Below are 19,036 nucleotides of genomic sequence, written 5' to 3'. Positions count from 1 at the left end.
ACCAGAAATAGCACAACAGAAAGACCAATTCCAGGCTTTAGCTTACTACAAAAGCTGTAGACACGTTTAGACGGATAGCCTCTTATCTCCACCCATTTGACTGTGCAAACAACTTCATTAAATAGGCTTTTGTGTGTCGTGTCACATTCTGTGGTAGCTAGTTCAGTTAGACAGCAGAGCCCACAGTTTGTGTGGATAAATCCTGAAATGCATTTACACTGGGAATGTACCATAGCCACTCCCTTCCTTATATTTTCTGTATTTATTCCCCACCATCTGTAGTAGTATTGGTGCAGAGGCCAGAGAGCGGCGAGCCGAGCCTCTATGTCCGCACCTGGAATTTGCCGGCCTTGGTCATGTACTTGATGCCTTTGAACGGTTTGTATTTCTCCCCGTACATATCCAACCGATTCACCTTCAGTCCTGGAGAAGAACAAGGAAATTAAAGGAGAAAAGGTGTCACATTGCTATTTAAAATGTATTCTACAGAAAGTCATATAAACCATTGGATTTGGACAATTCAAGGGAAGTAGCCTACATCCCTTTTGGAAACAGATGCAAACCTCTGTGGGGGATCAGATAGAACAAATAGAAATGGAGTATCTTGTCTCCATCTAGTGGTAAAAGGTGTCACTGTGAATAAGCTGTGTGGATGTAATGTAGTGTCTGCTGACCATGCTGTGTAATACGGAGTTAGTAGATAGAATATTAATATATGATCTAGGGTTAGATATTTATTTATTCCCTAAATTGATACTAGTTCAACGGCTAAGGAGCAACTGCTACTCTAGAGTGTAATAACCAATTCTGATAAGGTGTGTGTGTGTGTGTGTGTGTGTTTGTCTTACCTGAGAGGGCCGACTGTTGGATCTTGAACTGGATGTTGATGGTGGGGTTCTCGTCTGGCTTGGAGGCCCCTGCCTGCAGGCTCATAGAGCCCTTTAGACTAGGCAGCTTCTGAGGGTTGATTTTACCCACGTCCCATGACAAGAGCTGCATAGGGACAACACAGTAGCCTCCCACTGTTATTACCACACACAGGAAGATGGGTATTGTTTTGAACGCAAACAGGTGGGTGGGAGGCGGAATTAACCATCCCTTGAAACGTAAGATTATATACCCTTTTGTATGTTTACAGCATTCACCAAACTGGTCGGATAAGTCCCTGTCTGCATACACACACACACACACAGTCGCACGCACACACAGTCGCACATACACACAGTCGCACATACACACACACACAGTCGCACGCACAGATGGACAGACTGTCACTCCGTCTCTCACACTCACACTCCCTTTCCAACCACCTTACCTTAGTGACAGGGTCGAAGGTGTATGTCCCCTGGGAGGGGTTGAGGTTGGTGTTGAGGACTCCTCTGGGTAGCTGGCTGCTGATCAGAACAGCCTCTAACCCCTTCCCCATGGTCTGCTTGGGGCCCAGGGTCAGCTCAAAGCGGCCCTGAGAACTACCCTCCCTAAACGTGATGTTGTGCTTGACGTACACTGGGATGGCCACCAGACTGAGGGGCAGACACAGAGTGTCAGAATAACACAGGTAGGACGGACACAGAGACAGAAACAGCACAGAGCACACTGAACACAAAGTGTGCAAGTAAGTAAGTGAATAATCCTGAAAGTGAATCATTTTCTGCACAGATGTCAGTTTGTTACATTGTTATTACAACTTTCAAACGTGAAACTTCAAACAAAAAATTTGGATAATGTAAACGTCAGGACCATTACCATAGTGGCATTGCTGCAAAATATTGTTTCTGGGTTTTCCCAAGCCAAACCACAAGGGAATAATGATCCAATCTATACCAATAAATGTACAGTACTGACACTATACTATTGTACTTACATCTAATGCTTTGCCAAATGGATGTTTTGTGAATAAAAACATCCATTTAATTATGAATGTAACGTTAAACCAAACACAGGTCTTCATCTAGCTAACGTTTTACAACAACTCTAGTTTTAGTTCGAGCCTAAACTACAATGTAAATTTACTTTGAAATACCTTGTTGACCTTTAATGGGTGGAGACTGAATTAAGACAATGACAAGAAAAAGCAAACATTCAGATACTGTGTGTGTGTGTGTGTGTTTGAGTTATGCCTTGAGCACATAACATGATGTTTAGCCTCTCTTTGCAGAGGTAAAGAGAGCGCAGTACTGACTTCTGGCAGCTGACGTGGTAGGAGAGCAGCCGGAAGTTTCCGTCTGGAGGGATGAAGGAGAGGATCCTCTCAGCTTCCCAGCGCTTGAACCTCACACACGGGTGGAAGCTCACATCATCCAGCAGACGAGGGTTCTGTGACAGGATCAGACAGGTGTATCAAGACAGAGAGAAAGAGAGGGGAAGAGACAGAAACAGACAGGACAATGTTGACACAGTTATTCAGTACAACAGTTAAAAATCTGGTATCAAGACAGAAGAGAAAGAGGGAGAGAGAGAGAAAGAAAGAGTGAGAGAAATGGACAGGAAGTCTACAGTTATACAACACAGTTCAAAAATATTAAAAATATTAATTATTTCATATGGAGAGGCAGAGAGGGAACGGTTATTTGCACAGGACAAGAGTAGATAAACTATTGGCTAGAGCACAGGTGGGCAAACTACGAATCTGGTCCGCGAGCCCATTCAATGTGTTAAAAAAACACTCCAGGCTACTCTTGAACATCTAAAATGAGATAGAAAGTATGTTGAAATTATAATGGACATATATTTTCAAATAACTGCCCTTTTTCTGGCCATTAAATTGCTTTTGACAAAACAAGTAGGTCTGGAAGAAGAAAAAAAAAAAATCGGCCATCCGCTGAATTTTGAAATCCCGGTGTGGCCCTCGAGCCTAAATTATTGCCCACCCCTGGGCTAGAGAGAGAGAGAAAGAGAGGACTCACCATGAAAGAGAGAGTGAGGTCAGGCATGCCTGTCAGTTTCACACAGGCATCAATCACCCCCTGGATCTCTGCTGTGATAGTGGAGCCTAAGAGTGTGTTAGAGATATATAGAGAGATATAAATATATACACTACCGGTCAAAAGTTTTAGAGCACCTACTCATTCAAGGGTTTTTCTTTATTTTGACTATTTTCTACATTGTAGAATAATAGTGAAGACATAAAAACTATGAAATAACACATATGGAATCATGTAGTAACCAAAAAAGTGTTAAACAAATCAAAATATATTTTATATTTGAGATTCTTCAAATAACCACCCTTTGCCTTGATGACAGCTTTGCACACTCTTGGCAATCTCTCAACCAGCTTCATGAGATAGTCACCTGGAATGAATTTCAAGTTAATTTGTGGAATTTCTTTCCTTCTTAATGCGTTTCAGCCAATCAGTTGTGTTGTGACAAGGTAGGGGGGGTATAGTATAGTGCAGTCACAAAAACCATCAAGCGCTATGATGAAACTGGCTCTCATGAGGACCGCGACAGGAATGGAAGACCCAGAGTTAACTCTGCTGCAGAGGATAAGTTCATTAGAGTTACCAGCCTCAGAAATTGCAGCCCAAATAAATGCTTCACAGAGTTCAAGTAACAGACATATCTCAACATCAACTGTTCAGAGGAGACTGTGTGAATCAGGCCTTCATTGTCGAATTGCTGCAAAGAAACCACTACTAAAGGACACCAATAAGAAGAAGAGACTTGCTTGGGCCAAAAAACACGAGCAATTTACATTAGACCCGTGAAAATGTGTCCTTTGGTCTGGAGTCCAAATTTGAGATTTTTGGTTCCAACTGTTGTGTCTTTGTGAGACGCGGTGTGGGTGAACGGATGATCTCCGCATGTGTATTTCCCACCATAAAGCATGGAGGAGGAGGTGGCTCTGTCGTAGCCGGCTGCGACCGGGAGACCCATGGGGCGGTGCACAATTGGCCCAGCGTCGTCCAGGGTAGGGGAGGGAATGGCCGGCAGGGATGTAGCTCAGTTGGTAGAGCATGTCGTTTGCAACGCCAGGGTTGTGGGTTCGATTCCCACGAGGGGCCAGTATGAAAAAAATAATAATAATGTATGCACTCACTAACTGTAAGTCGCTCTGGATAAGAGCGTCTGCTAAATGACTAAAATGTAAATGTAAATGTGTTATGATGTGGGGGTGCTTTGCTGGTGACAGTCTGATTTATTTAGAATTCAAGGCACACTTAACCAGCATGGCTACCACAGCATTCTGCAGCGATACGCCATCCCATCTGGTTTGGGCTTAGTGGGACTATCATTTGTTTTTCAACAGGACAATGACCCAACACACCTCCAAGGCTGTGTAAGGGCTATTTTACCAAGAAGAAGAGTGATGGAGTGCTGCATCACATGACCTCGCCACCACAAACCCCCGACCTCAACCAAAGTGAGATGGTTTGGGATGAGTCGGAAGGCAGAGTGAAGGAAAAGCAGCCAACAAGTGCTTAGCATATGTGGGAAAAGCATTCCAGGTGAAGGTGCTTTATAGAATGTCAAGAGTGTGCAAAGCTGTCATCAAGGCAAAGGGTGGCTATTTGAAGAATCTCAAATATATAAAATATATTTTGATTTGTTTAACATTTTTTTGGTTACTACATGATTCCATATGTGTTATTTCATAGTTTTTATGTCTTCACTATTATTCTACAATGTAGAAAATGAATGAGTAGGTGTTCTAAAACCTTTGACCAGTAGTGTAAATATATAAATATAGAGAGAAAGAGTCAATCAGAATGTCAAGTTCTGTGTTTCTGTTGCTTTTAATGGGTCAGGACAGTTTTACCTGACAGCATGATGGGGCAGTGGGCCAACTATACCTGATTTATCAATGATGGCATCAATCTCCTCCACTACATCAAAGTAGGCCTCGTTGTTGGTGTACTTGACTCCAGTGCGTCGCCATGGCACTACAGACAACTGCCCAGTAGGGAGCTGCTCCCCTACATTGGTGCTGCCTACAGACAACAGAACAGTCAAATATGACACAAACATTATGTACACATTCAGATAGTTGTGTACAGTGACATGGGTCTAAATGCAACGTTTAAAAACATATAGTATCATAGCCAATGCTGCCAATAATGTGTAAATAATTATGATGAATAATTAAGAAATAATGTAAATAATGATGAACACACGTCATGACTAAGGGCCTGTTTTTCCTGGTCAGGTTATGTGGTATACTACTAGGAGGTTGAGGTTTTTAATAGTCAGGAAAAAAGTGATGACATAGTGACCGTGTAGAGGCAGACATGGTAATCTTCAGGTACCTGTGATGGTGTTGACCACTGTGCGCAGGATGGTGGGTGGCTTGATGAGCTCTTTGAGGATGTTGGACTCTGTGGCCAGGGGGAAGCCATTGTCCAGCATCTCCTCTAGCAGCTCATATACTACCACCACATTGTCCTTGATCGCTGCCTCCGTGCACACCCCAAAATAGTCCTGACAACAGGGCGGGATCAGTATATTTTGATCAATGACTTACGACATCCTTTAAAAAGTAAAAACATTTGGTAACTTAACAATAAGACATTCAGTAACTCAGAGAGAGTTAGCAGTTGTAAGACTTTAGACCGCTGGACAGATCACATTGCAAGGTAGACCTAGGTGAAGAAGAGCCTGAACAAGTACAAATGAAAGTGAATGGATGAAAAGTGAGTATACCAAGTCCAAGTACAAACCTGGAATGTATCAACTACCCTGTGTAGGAACTCGATGACAAAGAGCGGCGGCACCTCGCTCTGGATGACTGCCACAAAGTAGATGCGGTGCCTGAGCACGCTGATGAGGTAGTGGTGGGGGGTCGGGATGACGGGGGGCACGTTCTCCGGCTCACTGGCGCGCTCTTGCGCCTCGAAGAAGTAGTCGCACACGGAGCGGCTCACAACGCTCTTCCAGTGTTTCTCAAGGAAAATATCCCCCGAGGAGTTCACGAGGAACAGGCTGTGGATCATTTTGGCTGGAGGCTGAGACAGGAAAATAAGAAGAATTTAGCGACTCTGAAATTGTTTTAGCTATACCATCCCATGCAGTTGGAACAAAATAGACAGTTGGAATAAAATTGAGTCGGAGTTACACAGTTACCCTAAAAAAATATAGACATACATCTATGAGCAGTGACAATGTTTCATGTAAGGTGACACTATTTCATTAAATATTCGGCCTGCTATCAAGTTCCGCAGTGGGCGGCCGTGCTACCCGTAGGTTCCCTGCACGCACACGAACGTAGGTTCCCTGTACGCACACGAAGATATTTTACTTGAAGACAGGCCTGCATCTGTATCCCTACAACATCCGTGCATCAGACCCCCCTCCTCCCCCCACACGGTTGTCTTGTGACAGCAGGCGATCCCCGTCATACAGCGATGATGAATACAGAGAACGGAATTATTCATCCATTGCTCTGAATATTTTACTGCTATTCCGTCTTTTTAGAAAGTGTAATTACTTACCGAAGACAATCTATTGATGTTTTTGTCTCGCCTTTTCTCAATGAAAGATTAGAAAAGGCCGTCGCTTCTTCTCCGTTAGCTCGAACGGAATGAGGAGGAAGCAAACTTCAGAGAGGACCAATCGGAGACGAGAAAAAGCAAGAATGCCCTCCTCTCCCAAATAGTGATTGGTCCATAGAGCGGATGTTTGTGAACGTCAGACTCGGAACTAGATTGTAATTGGACAGTGTACAGGTGAACGCCAGATGAACATGCACCTTGATTGGCTCACCAACACGGTCGTGTCTGACATTTTGTGTCAAGACATCGTCCACGGATCGTATCAGATTTCATCTTGTGGATACATTTTGTGCATACAAAATAGATACATTATATTCATTTGAAATATAATATAAATTAATTTACCTGGTTAAATTGAAACCACCAGTGTATCAGATCTATTAGCCATAGCATAGCCCTGAGAGGGATACATATTTTAGTATTTTAAAATAGTGAAGGCTACTTGAATATATATTACACATAATAGGCCAATAATGTGACAGTTACATATGTGCAATAGAGACAAATAGGCAGTGGTGGAAAAAGTACCCAATTGTCATTATTGAGAAAATGACTCAATAAGAGTGAAATTCACCCAGCAAAATACTACTTGCGTAAAAGTCTAAAAGTATTTGATTTTAAATATACTCAAGTATCAAAAGTAAAGTATAAATCATTTCACATTCTTTATATTAAGCAAACCAGATGGCACGATTTTCTTTCTTTCTTTCTTTACAGATAGCCGGGGCACACTCCAACACTCAGACTTCTTTACAAATGAAGCATTTTGTGTTTAGTGAGTCAGCCAGATCAGAGGCAGTAGTGATGACCAGGGATGTTCTCTTGAGATGTGCATTAATTGGACAATTTTCCTGTCATGCTAAGCATTCGAAATGTAACAAGTACTTTTGGGTGTCAAGGAAAATGTATGGAGTAAAAAGTACATTATTTTCTTTAGGAATGTAGTGGAGTAAATGTAAAATTTGTCAAAAATATAAATAGTAAAGTACAGATACCCAAAACAACTACTTAAGTAGTCTTTTAAAGTATTTTTACTTAAGTACTTTACACCACCGTAAATAGGCCAACTGTTAAATCAGTATATCATCTGTCAGTTTGATAGTTCCATATGTGAGTCTGTAAATGATACATAGGATAATAGAATCGCTCCCTCTGGCTTATATTGAAGATGTAGCAGGTGTCTTGACAAGTAGAAAGCTGTTTATGGGAGTGACTGGACATTTTCTTCATAGGGTTCCCTTGAATGGAAGCTGAATACTTATTTGCAATCAGTCTGACATTTTGCAGTCTCTTATCCACTCTTCTGTGCACTGGATCGTACAGTGCCTTCGGAAAGTATTCAGCCCCCTTGACTTTTTCCACATTTAGTTACACCCCCCCCTTTCATTCTAGACACAATACCCCATAACGACAAAGCAAAAACAGATTTTTTGATTGTTTAGCAAAAACTTTAAAAAATAACTGAAATATCACATTTATGTAAGTATTCAGACCCTTTACGGTTACGCAGTACTTTGTTGAAACACCTTTGGCAGCGATTACAGCCTCAAGTCTTCTTGGGTATGACGCTATAAGCTTGGCACACCTGTATTTGTGGAGTTTCTCCTATTCTTCTCTGCAGATCCTCTCAAGCTGTCAGGTTAGATGGGGAGCATCGCTGCACAGCTATTTTCAGGTCTCTCCAGAGATGTTCGATCTGTTACAGGCTCTGGCTGGGCCACTCAAGGACATTCAGAGACTTGTCCCGAAGCCATACCTGCATTGTCTTTGCTGTGTGCTTAGGGTCATTGTCCTGTTGGAAGGTGAACCGTCACCCCAGTCTGAGGTCCTGAGCGCTCTGGAGCAGGTTATCATCAAGGATCTCTGTACTTTGCACTGTTCATTTTTCCCTTGATCCTGACTAGTCTCCCAGTCACTGCCGCTCAAAAACATCCCCACAGCATGATGCTGCCACCACCATGCTTCACCGTAGGGATGGTTCCAGGTTTCCTCCAGACGTGACGCTTGGCATTCAAGCCAAATAGTTCAATCTTGTTTCTCATGTTCTGAGAGTCCTTTAGGTGCCTTTTGGCAAACTCCAAGCGGGCTGTCATGTGCCTTTTACTGAGGAGTGGCTTCTGTCAGGCGACTCTGCCATAAAGGCCTGATTGGTTGAGTGCTGCAGAGATGGTTGTCCTTCTGGAAGGTTCCCCCATCTCCACAGAATAACTCGGGAGCTCTGTCAGTTACCATCGGGTTCTTGGTCACCTCCCTGACCAAGGCCCTTCTCCCCCGATTGCTCAGTTTGGCCGGGTGGCCAGCTCAGAAGAGTCTTGTTGGTTCCAAACTTCTTCCATTTAAGAATGATAGAGGCCACTGTGTTCTTGAGGACCTTCAATGCTGCAGAAATGTTTTGGTACCCTTCACCAATCGTGTCTCGGAGCTCTACGGAAAATTCCTTCGACCTCATGGCTTGGTTTTTGCTCTGACATGCACTGTCAACTGTGGGACCTTATATAGACAGGTGTGTGCCTTTCCAAATAATGTCCAATCAATTGAATTTACCAAAGGTGGGCTCCAATCAAGTAGAAACATCAAGGATGATCAATGGAAACAGGATGCACCTGAGCTCAATTTCAAGTCTCATAGCAAAGGGTCTGAGTACTTATGTAAATAAGTTGTGTTTTTCTATGTTTAATATATTTGCTAAAATTTCTAAAAAACATTTTTCACTTTGTCAATATGGTGTATTGTGTGTAGATTGATGAGGAAAATTTTTAATTTAATCAATTTTAGAATAAGGCTGCAACGTAACAAAATATGGAAAAAGGGGTCTGAATATTTTCCGAATGCACTGTGAGCCCGCTTTGCATAGCAATCTTTACAGGCTTTTTATCTGCAAAGAAGCACAAATAATGTAAGCATAATGAGTTTCTAAATAAAGTGCGAAAATATTATCACTGCAAAGGAGCAGCAATTTTTTTTTATCGGCAGGAGTCAGAACAAGAGATCCATGAAATACCATGACAACATAAATGGCTCAACATAATTTATTTTTGTTTTATGTTAAAATGTACAGAGTTCTTTGAAAGTACTTGCTAAGAAAGAAAAAAAAAACTAATAAATGGAAATACATACAGGGACAAAGAAGAGAGACTGAGGCAGCCGGGCACTATCAACCTTCACAGGGCACCCAGCCCGCCCCTCCTCTCTATATCTTGCGCTCTCTCTTAGCTTACAACGCACCATGTACAATTACAAAGGATACAAAAAGGGAAGCGATATAAACAGACAAATATACTGAGCTCATTTTTACATGCCTCTTAAAATGTAAGGAAGTCGTCCTATTCACACACAAAAAAATCCAAACAAAAGAACGGCTAAGTGACCTTTAGATATTTGTTTTTTCCTTTTGTTTTAAAATAGCATTAATATACTAGACAAAGATAGAAAACTCTAGATGAGTGGAATGGAGAGGTTAAAGGCATCTTAAATTCACTAAAAGTGAGTGGTATTTTTTTTTTTAGTTTTGAATTTCTTAATAATATTACCTCAAGAGTCGAGCTAAAAAATATGTATTGTTTTTTTTCTCCTGAAACTGAAGTGAAAAAAATGACAGTACCAATATCAACGTCAGAATTTCTTTTTTATATTATAGAAAAAACATTCCCTACAATAGGTTCTAAAGTCAAAAAGAGTCAGCTTGTGTCATAAAAGAAAGCTGCCCAGTCTGAGAAAATTCAGAGAAAATAAAACGAACAAACTAAAAACAATACACACAAATAATATATGAAACGTCAGGTCTAAGAAAAGTATCCTCATTTTGACTTTGAATACTGGAACACTGAGACAACTGGGTAAATTCCTCCTCCACCCTCCCCAACCTAACACAGTAACCATCCAGATGTCTGCGTGTGTGGTGGGCGTACACAATGCACAGTATTTGGCATTGGCCACCTCTCCGGATGCTGACGGTCCATAGAGCTCAGACATCTCTACTAGTCAATGGGAGTGCACTGTAGACTTGCACATATTAACTTGTTTTAACAGAAAACACCCTTCTGAGAGGATGCCTGTCACTAACACTTAATGAAGCGGCTCAGCTGATATGCAACAGCTGATGTTCCTTAAAGCAGTGAGTTCGACCTCAAATCTCTGTGTATTTATTTATTCCATAGAAGGTAAACTGCATGGGGCTGACAGACGTACAAGGCCTAATGGGTAAAAAGGCCTAATAATAGCTTTCTGTGGAGTGTGATGAAAAATGTGCGAATGCTGCAATGTCTTCAGCCTGCCACAGAGGGGAGACTGACGGACTGTGCTGTGAATCAACAGGAAGTACCAGAATATTTACATCTAAACATTTCAGAACAAACAGCTACAGCATCCCGTGGGTGATGCTGAGGACACTACTGGTTTGTTTATTTATTTATGGACATACTAATGGTCGTGACCCCTCGTCTCTCCTCCATCACTGTATTCTTCTGTTCTGGCCTGATACACACCGCCCTACCAGGAAGACCCTCCAGACACTTGTTACTATGTTGTGCTCCACTGGGGCCCCATATCTGAGACAGAAATGCCACCGCTCACAAAGAGGCAATGGAGTGTGTGTGCACTTGAGCGTGTGTGTGAGAGAGTATGTATTGGAGCTAGAGGGTGAACCACCATTCCAGTATGCCACATAAAGACCAAAGCATAGAAAGGTTGGACTGCACAAGTTACTTTCAACGGCTGTCAAAATAAAAACAAAACGAAAGTACTCAAAATTATATAAAAAAAACAAAAACAAGAGTCCATCTACAATTCTAATCATCGTCTCTTTTTTTAAATGTAAGGCTTCCTATGTCAATTAAAAGATTGTGTGCATGGTTTCATATATTTAGTTAACCACTTTTTGTTTTTCCCTTTCTCAGTTTTGACAATGTAAGGTCCTCCAAAGTCCATCTCTCAGCCCATCTTCCTCTTCCACCTCCTCCACTCTGCCAGGTAAACAGTGGAGAGGAGCCTTCCGTTAGCGTAGAAACTGTGCCAAAGAGGAGCATGTCGTTTAGGTCTGACTAGACTAGAGCTGTCTGCCATACAGTACCAGAGGACCATTTAGACGTTATGTATCGCCCCAGCTCTGCCAGCTCACTCCCTACACAGCCAGCTTGGGGGGAAATGAGTCCAACTGAACGGAACAAAATGACAACATACAAAACAGGAAAACATAGTCCTCCCTCTCTCTCCTCACGCTCTCCCTTTGCGCTCGCTCGTTCTGGCTTTGGAGAGGGTGGATACAACAGTAAGTCATTCAGTAAAGAGAGGCAACAGCAGAGTCCCTCCCTCCATCAGCGAGTTTCAGGTCAGGTTGGAGAGTGTTCCTCCCATCTCTGTCTCTCTAGAGCTGCGGTGTTGTTCTTCCACGCTCTGCTCATCTGCTCATGTAAGGCGACTGTTTGGGGACGCCGGCGTAGCTGTGGTGGGTGGGGCCCGTGTACATCATGTTGCCGTGGTGATTGGGCTGCATAGGCTGCTGTGGGTACCCCTGTCCCCCCATCATGCCCATCTGCATCTGCATGGGGTACTGGGCAGGCTGGTTCATGTAAGGGGGGTTCCCGTGGTAACCGCTGTTCATCATGGGCTGTGGCATGCGGTAGCCGGCCGACATGGCGTTGAGCTGGTTCATGTTCATGGTGTTGTAGCTGGCTGGCGTGGGCATGAGGTTGGGCATCATGCCACGCTGTACGGCCAGGGTGCGGGGCGAGCCTTGCATGGCCACGGCCCCAGAGCTGCGGCTGTACAACTGCTGCTGGTGCGGGGAGGGAGCGGGGGCCAGCTGGGCCTTGGAGCGGATGGAGATGTGGCCCTTCACTGTGGCCATCTGGCCCTGCAGCCGCTGGGTGTGGGGCGGGGGAGGAAGGCCGATGTTGCTGGTGGGCATGTTGCACTGCAGCGAGCCCAGGTTCATGGAGCCAGAGCTCAGTTGGGGAGGTGGGGTCATGGTGGCCTGGCCCTGGGCTAAGGGAGGGTGTGGGGAGGGGGAGAGCTGGGCCAGACCGGGGTTAGACAGAGAAACACTGGTGGCGTAGGATGTGACGGAGGCCGAGTGAGAGTAGGGCATGGCGTGGGGGTCCATGATGGTGTTGGTGAGCTGCTGCAGCTTAGCCAGGCTGAACGTGGCCGAGGGCTGGGGGTAACCCCCTGCACCAAAGTCCTGGCCCATCCGCTCGTACAGGCTGCGGCCCCCTCCCTGGGAGGCACTCTCAGGGATCTCCATGATCATAGGCGTGGAGCCAAAGCCATTCCCCATACTGCACTGGGACAGAGGTTGCTGCTGCTGGGACGGGTGGGGGGTTGGAGGGGCCGAGGGCAGGGGGTGGGGAGCCTGCTGCTGCTGCTGAGGGGGCTGATGCTGCACCTTTTTCTGGGACTGCTGGCTGGCGCTGGGCGACCTCTCGATCACACAGCTCTGAGGGGACTTGATGCCTTGGTGGTTGTTGGCAGACGGGGGACGGGGTGGCGGTGGGGGAACGCTGTTGTTGCCACCCGGCCCGTTATTGGGCCCTGGTCCAGTTTGTTGGATGAGACTGCAGCTGCCCATGGCGAGTTGTGATGTCACTGTGCCGCTGGAAGACGTGAGGCCGGGCGCGGGGATGAAAGAGCAGCTGTTGCCTTGTGAGGAGGGTGTGGCCGAGCTGGAGGAAGAGGAGGAGCCCGTCGACGACGAGGAAGAGGCGGCCGCAGTCACCACTGCATGGTTACCGCCATTGTTCCCTCCCCCGTTGCCCCCGCCACCCATGGTGGAGTCGTAGCTGCTGGGATTGTCGTAGTTCTCTGTGGTGCTCTCGATGCTGCCCAGGTCGCTGAAGCCACTATCCACCACCTGCTGGGAGTGGTCCGACACCGACGGAACGTCCATCATGGGACTGGTCTCCATGTTCTGCTGGGACGGGGCCGACAAGGAACTGGGGTGCTCAGGAGTAATCTGGGTGTACCCCCCTCCTCCTCCTCCCGTTGCCCCTGTTCCCCCAGTAGGGCCTGGTGTGCCCCCTCTTTGCTGCCCCAGCCCAGACTCCATCATGCCTGCTGGGCTGTTGATGGAATGGACTGACTGGCTGGGTAAGGGGGGCATGGGGGGGTTGGTGTGGGGCAGGGGGCTGCTGTGTTGGGAGGCTCCACACTCCTCCACCAGGGCCAGGTGTGTAGCCTCCTCCTCTGCTTCCCCGGCGTGGCTGTAGCTCTGCAGGGTGCGGCAGGCAGCCAGCGTCTCTTCACAGTCCTGGTAGGCTCCGTGGGAGACCCCGTGGCTCTCTGGCTCCTCGTCCTGGACCTCTCCCTGGGTCAGAGACTGGACCGCCTGCACCGTCTCCAGGTCCAGCTCGTTGCTGTGGTGATGCTGACCGTGGTGGGACCCGTGGTGGTGGCTCAGCTCCTCCTTGAAGGAGTCGGGGTGCAGGTTGGGTTGAGGGTGTGGGTGCTGGGGCTCCATCAGCAGCGTGACAGCCTTGTCCTCGGGGTGCAGCAGCTGCAGCTCCAGGGGCTCAGATGGGACTGAGATGGCTGTCACCGTCTCCACCGCCGCGGCCGCTGCTGCTGACTCCTCTGCCTCCCGCCGCCTTCTCTCGTCCTGTGCCGCGTCCAGAGGCCGGCACTTCACCTCCTGCAGCTCCTCCGCCTCTTCGTCCTCCTCCTGCTTGCTGACGTAGGAGTCTCTGGCCTGCACACTGCCCTGCATGTCTAAAAAACCTTCCCCGCCCTGGGGTTCCTCTTTGACAGGTGGAGAGCAGGTGGGGGAGGCAGGTTCTTCCTCGTCGTCTTCATCCTCCTCCTCCTCCTCCTCCTCCTCCTCTGAGTCCTGGCTCTTCTTCTTTTTGCAGCTACTGTTACTCTTGTCCTCCAGGTGTCCGTCTCCTTCATCGTCTGCATCGTGGTCGTCGCTGCGTCTGCTGCCCGAGCCTGGCGTGGCCGCCGTCCTTCTACTGCTGGTGTCCAGGATGGCACACTCTTCATCCTCCCTCTCCTCGTCTTCCTCATCCCTGTCAGCCATGACTCTGTCCGTGTCTGGCCTACTGGGCTGGGGGGCCCTGGGGCCTCCGGTAGAGGACGGAGAGAGCAGGGAACGGGACGGTTGGCGGCTGGGCTTGTCCTCTACCCAGCCCCTCTCTGTCTCCTCCTCCTCTTCTGGCTCTGAGACAGTGGGCTGCTTTGGGACGGGTTGTTGTAGCAAGGCTGGGTTTTTGGGAGGTCTCCCCCGCCTCTTGGGGATTCTCTGCTCCACGGGCTTGGGGAGGTAGTCATCCTCTTCATCAGAGTCTTTGCGTTTGTCGTTGTCGGTAGCTGCGGCTCTGGAGGCCCTCTTGCATGCTCGGTCCTCTAGCTGCTGGGGGGGCTTGTCTAGCTGCTGCCCCCCTCCCAGACCCAGCCTCTGTCTCTCTGCCTCCTGCCTCTTGGCCTCCTCCTGGGCCCGCTGTAGGTACCAGCTCTGGGGCTTGCGGCCTGGCTTCATCTTGATCTTGGGGGGTGGAGGGTCCCCTGAGTTGGTCAGACTGGTGTCCCCTGCGTTCTGCTTGGCTCCGCCCGGCCGTTTCTTCCAGTGCATGGGCTTACGGGGCTTGCCCTTGGGCCAGCCTTTCTTCTTCTTGATGGGGGCCTCCGTGTTGGCCGCCGGGCTCTCTGCTGAGGCCGTGGGCTCTGGGTTCCGTAGGAAGGACGCTGGCTTCAGAACAGGAGTGGGTTCTGTACAAGAACAGAGAAGGGGAGAGAAATCCATTGTTACACATGCATATCTACTCAAGCAAGTACTGTATATCAACGCCTAGCGAACATACAGCTCTGCTCCAACATTTACTATACACCAACACCTTGGTATATAAATAACTGCTCTGTTAGCCCTAAGGACTCCTGTGGCCTCACCATCCTCCTCTGACTCTGTGAGGTTGGCTCGTTGGGCTCTCTTGGGCGGTGTCTCTGTGTGTCGTAGGACGGAGCGGGCCGGGGGGTAGCACCTCAGGGGGTGTCCCAGGGGGCTCTCCTCCTCCAGCCGGGGCATGGGCCTCTCAGAGTCAGAGTCTACGAAGGGCTCGTCCAGCACCTCGGTGGTTTCAGAGATGGTTTCTGTCACCACGCTGCTGTGAGCGTGGCTATGGCTGCGCTGACGCATGCGCCTCTTCCTCAACGGCTTCTGGGGAGATATGGGAAAAGCTATTGAAATATAATGCAGACACATTTTGTAAACAAGCAGTAAGTGGTAAGAAAAAAAAAGAAGATCCTTATCCTTTCCTCTCACCTTGCATTTGAGCCCTAGGGTGGGCTTTGTGAGGATGGGTGGTGAGTGAGCCCCCCTCTCCTCGTCATCATCATCCTCCTCCTCTTCCTCGCTGCTTTCACTGAAGCAGCTCCGTCTGACTGGAGGCGGGTCGCTGAGTCTGGGCGCCAGGGGCAGCTGGGGCAAGGCTTCCCCGGGACCCTCACTCAGCCTGCGCTTGGTGCCCGTCTTCTTCCTGGGAGGGCGCCCTCTGCTGCGTGGGGGTGTGACAGTGGCGTGCCTGCCAAGCATCTCTAGGGGCCTGAAGGTGCCTGTAGACTCAGCCAGCTGTCTGTCTAAAGAGAAGAGGGAGGGTGGGCTGCTGCCGGAGGTGGGGCTGACTTTAGTGCCCTCAGCCCTGTCCTCATCCTGCACCTCCACCCGTATCTTTGGAGGTCGTCCCGGTCCCAGCCTCCTCTCGGCCCGTGGCCTGTCCTTCACCTTGCCCCAGGGCCAGTTCTTAGGCGGGCGGCCCCTGCCCCTGCGCTCTCCGTTGGCGGGGGGAGGGGACCGGTGTTCGGGGACGGGCGGGGGGCAGTGGACTGGGGAGGAGGCCGGAGAGCTTTGGCTGGTTGGGAACCCCGGGAAGCACTTTATCATCATCTCCTCCTCCTCCTCCTCCTCTTCCCCCTCTTCTCCTCGGACGAGCCAGGAGAGTGGAGACACCTTGTGGCTAGGCTTGATCTGTAAAAAAAAATTACTCCATTTACCACTAATCCATTCAAGTCATTGTTATGTCTTTCTTCTGAAATCTAAAATAAACTGAAGCATCATTGTCTGCACCTTCTTGCAGGTGTCCTCTCCCTCCTCCTCCTCCTCCTCCTCCTCCTCCTCCTCCTCCTCCGACACCACGGTGTTGGTGACGATGACGGGGGTCCAGCGGAGACAGTCCGGGTCCACCTCTAGCAGCCGGGGCCTCGCGGTGAGACGAGCCATGTGGGTGGAAACCAGCATCTCCTTACGCACCAGGACTAGCCTACAGGACAGGGGGACAGAGAAGGTCAGAGTGTGGTGTTCAGACAGTTCAGTTATCCCTACAGGGAGGGAAGAACTACTCTGAACAAATGACGGCTGCCAAACAGACATGTTCTATGCTGTAGAATCGTTTCATCAGCTTTCAATGGCCTTGTAGTCAGCATGCTGTTGCTAATTTCTGCATCGTTGAATTTGTGTTGTCATCCTGATTATGCCTCTGTGTGTGCATGTCTCACCGCTCCTCTCTCTGCTCCAGCATGTTGAGGTGGTGCAGCGTGGCGGTGATGTCCTGGGGGCAAATGCCAGTGATCTTGCTGAGGCGTCGGATGGTGAGCTGGCGGTCGCGGACCTCATGGAGACACTCCAGCACCACACTGCGCCAGTAGGCCATGTAGGACAGACGACCCAGGTCTGACAGGGGCTTCTCTGGGGAGCCAGGCTGGCCCTCCTGCTTGGACAGCAGGTAGCCTGGAAGGGAAGGGAGAGAGAGGGGAGCGGGGTGAGAACAAGGTCAATTGTAAATCGGTAGGATATACAAGGTGCATTTACATTGGTGGGCAATTTAGCCTATGACTGTTGGTGTACACAATTCAGTCGGACTGTGCATTATAAATAAATGCTACTATTTCTACCACAACCTGTTCTACTACTACATGTTAGTGGTTCAGCTCCCTCAAAATAACCTCCACCTTCTAAAGCATCCAATTCAAACAGCTAAGCAGAGTAGGAAGGGGTCAATGCAGTTTCAGTTCTTCAACTCAACAAGGAATTGGACCGGACATTATACATTACAGCCACTTTGAATCAGATCCCAACGCATTGCTAGTTCAATTCAATGGGATTGACTGCTATTCTGTTGGCATTGATCCAAAACCCTACAGCAGCTTAGAGCCACCAGCACAGCATCAAAGAGGTCTGGGAAGCGGAGGTAAAGCTGAGCCTGAGAGGAGCTCCTTACTGAAGTCGATGAGGAAGCGACCGTAGCCCTTGCGCTGGTACTGGGGAAGAATCATGATGCAGGACACGTTGTACTTCTGTTGACAATGCTTCTCCTGTAGAGGGAAAGAGAGAGAGAGTGTGAGAGAGAGAGAGAGAGAGAGAGAAAGATTCCAATGAGGGGGGAAAAGGCATGGAAATGTACTCGGAGCAAGACTGTACTAGCACAGTAGGAGTCTCTGTGTGTGTGTGTGAAGATCATTGCTGTGTTTTGGCAGCCAGTCTGTATGTTAATAAGAACACCTGCATCCGTACAGGCAGACAGGGGTGAGACAGAGCATCAAAGCAGCAGAGGTTTCTCTGCATACTGAGGGATTCACTAGAGCATAATGAAGGTACGTCCAGACACTGATCTAAAGACAGCTTTGTGCAATTCCACGCTAATGGTTAAGGTTAGGATTTAGGGAGGGTAAGCTGATCCTAGATCTGTCCGTAAAGGCAACTTTAGGGTTTAACCGGATGTGCTTATTTACAGATGTGTTAATTTGGATGATTTGGTGGTTAGATGTACCTTGGAGAAGTAGCCCACCAGGTGGCAGCCCTTGCTGTCGTTCTGTGTGAGGACATAGAAGAGGAAGGGCTCCACGTCGTAGTACAGCGTCTTGTGGTCCAGGAACAGCTTGGCCAACAGACATAGGTTCTGACAGTAGATTGTGCTCACGTTCCCATCCACCTGTGAAAACAACACACAAACACACCATGAATAAATTAAATGAATGAAAACCCGAAAGGAATTTGATTTACACGTCATGAGCACAGAGAGCAACCACCAAGCTGCCGAGGCAAACGTGCATTTGAATATAACAAATACAAGTATTACACATGAGTTTGACTACAATGATCCAAGTTCAAAAGGGCAGTCTTGACAGAACCATTCAGCCTGTTTCCGAACCTTAAAATCAGTAACTATGAGATAGACATGTGGGATATGGGAGGAGGTGAGTTGTCTCAGACCATAATGCCAATGATGTGAGCCATGGCATCTCTGGTGTCCCTGGCTGGGAGAGAGAGAGGCTCCCTGGCACACAGCCAGACATCCCAGCTATTCCACTCTGCTGCTGAGTGAGGACAGGAAGGGACGAGTCAGGACGGGACGGGCTGCAGAGGCAGTGAAACCAGAGCTGCAGACACCATCCTACCAGACAGACGGACTGCCCCTCAATTAGGATGCGTTTACACAGGCAGCCCAATTCTGATCTTTTTTCCACTAATTGGTCTTTTGACCAATCACATCAGATCTTTTCACATCAGTTATTTTTCAGTGCCGATCTGATTGGTCAAAAGTCCAATTAGTGAAATAAATATCAGA

At 47.9% G+C, this 19,036-nt stretch overlaps 2 protein-coding genes across 3 annotated transcripts in view; both read right to left on the bottom strand.

The window, feature by feature from the left end:
- Window positions 1-252: 252 nt before the first annotated feature.
- On the bottom strand, window positions 253-6,533 carry LOC121530649 (AP-3 complex subunit mu-2). The gene is made up of 9 exons (XM_041835772.1): window positions 6,429-6,533; window positions 5,658-5,942; window positions 5,247-5,418; window positions 4,794-4,931; window positions 2,907-2,992; window positions 2,183-2,316; window positions 1,316-1,523; window positions 849-993; window positions 253-423 (listed from the first exon to the last, which is right to left on the bottom strand). Exons 2-9 carry the CDS (start codon window positions 5,928-5,930, stop codon window positions 323-325), a joined length of 1,257 nt encoding a protein of 418 aa, XP_041691706.1. The 5' UTR covers window positions 5,931-5,942; window positions 6,429-6,533; the 3' UTR covers window positions 253-322.
- A 2,968-nt stretch (window positions 6,534-9,501) lies between these two features.
- kat6a (K(lysine) acetyltransferase 6A) overlaps window positions 9,502-19,036 on the bottom strand; it is a 31,121-nt gene continuing 21,586 nt past the window's right edge. For both annotated transcript variants that reach the window (XM_041835771.2, XM_045226833.1), the window contains exons 11-17: window positions 18,239-18,400; window positions 17,690-17,783; window positions 16,968-17,199; window positions 16,540-16,732; window positions 15,739-16,440; window positions 15,366-15,633; window positions 9,502-15,188 (exon numbers count right to left, since the gene is read on the bottom strand). In XM_041835771.2, coding sequence (XP_041691705.2) covers window positions 11,884-15,188; window positions 15,366-15,633; window positions 15,739-16,440; window positions 16,540-16,732; window positions 16,968-17,199; window positions 17,690-17,783; window positions 18,239-18,400 — 4,956 coding nt within the window. In that variant the 3' untranslated portion in view covers window positions 9,502-11,883. The remainder of the gene's footprint in view (window positions 15,189-15,365; window positions 15,634-15,738; window positions 16,441-16,539; window positions 16,733-16,967; window positions 17,200-17,689; window positions 17,784-18,238; window positions 18,401-19,036) is intronic.

Source organism: Coregonus clupeaformis, chromosome 18 (genome assembly GCF_020615455.1).
Source record: "Coregonus clupeaformis isolate EN_2021a chromosome 18, ASM2061545v1, whole genome shotgun sequence".
Classification (NCBI taxonomy): Eukaryota; Metazoa; Chordata; class Actinopteri; order Salmoniformes; family Salmonidae; genus Coregonus; species Coregonus clupeaformis.
The sequence above is the reverse complement of the archived record's forward strand: the minus strand, read 5'-3'. Positions and strand labels throughout refer to the sequence as shown.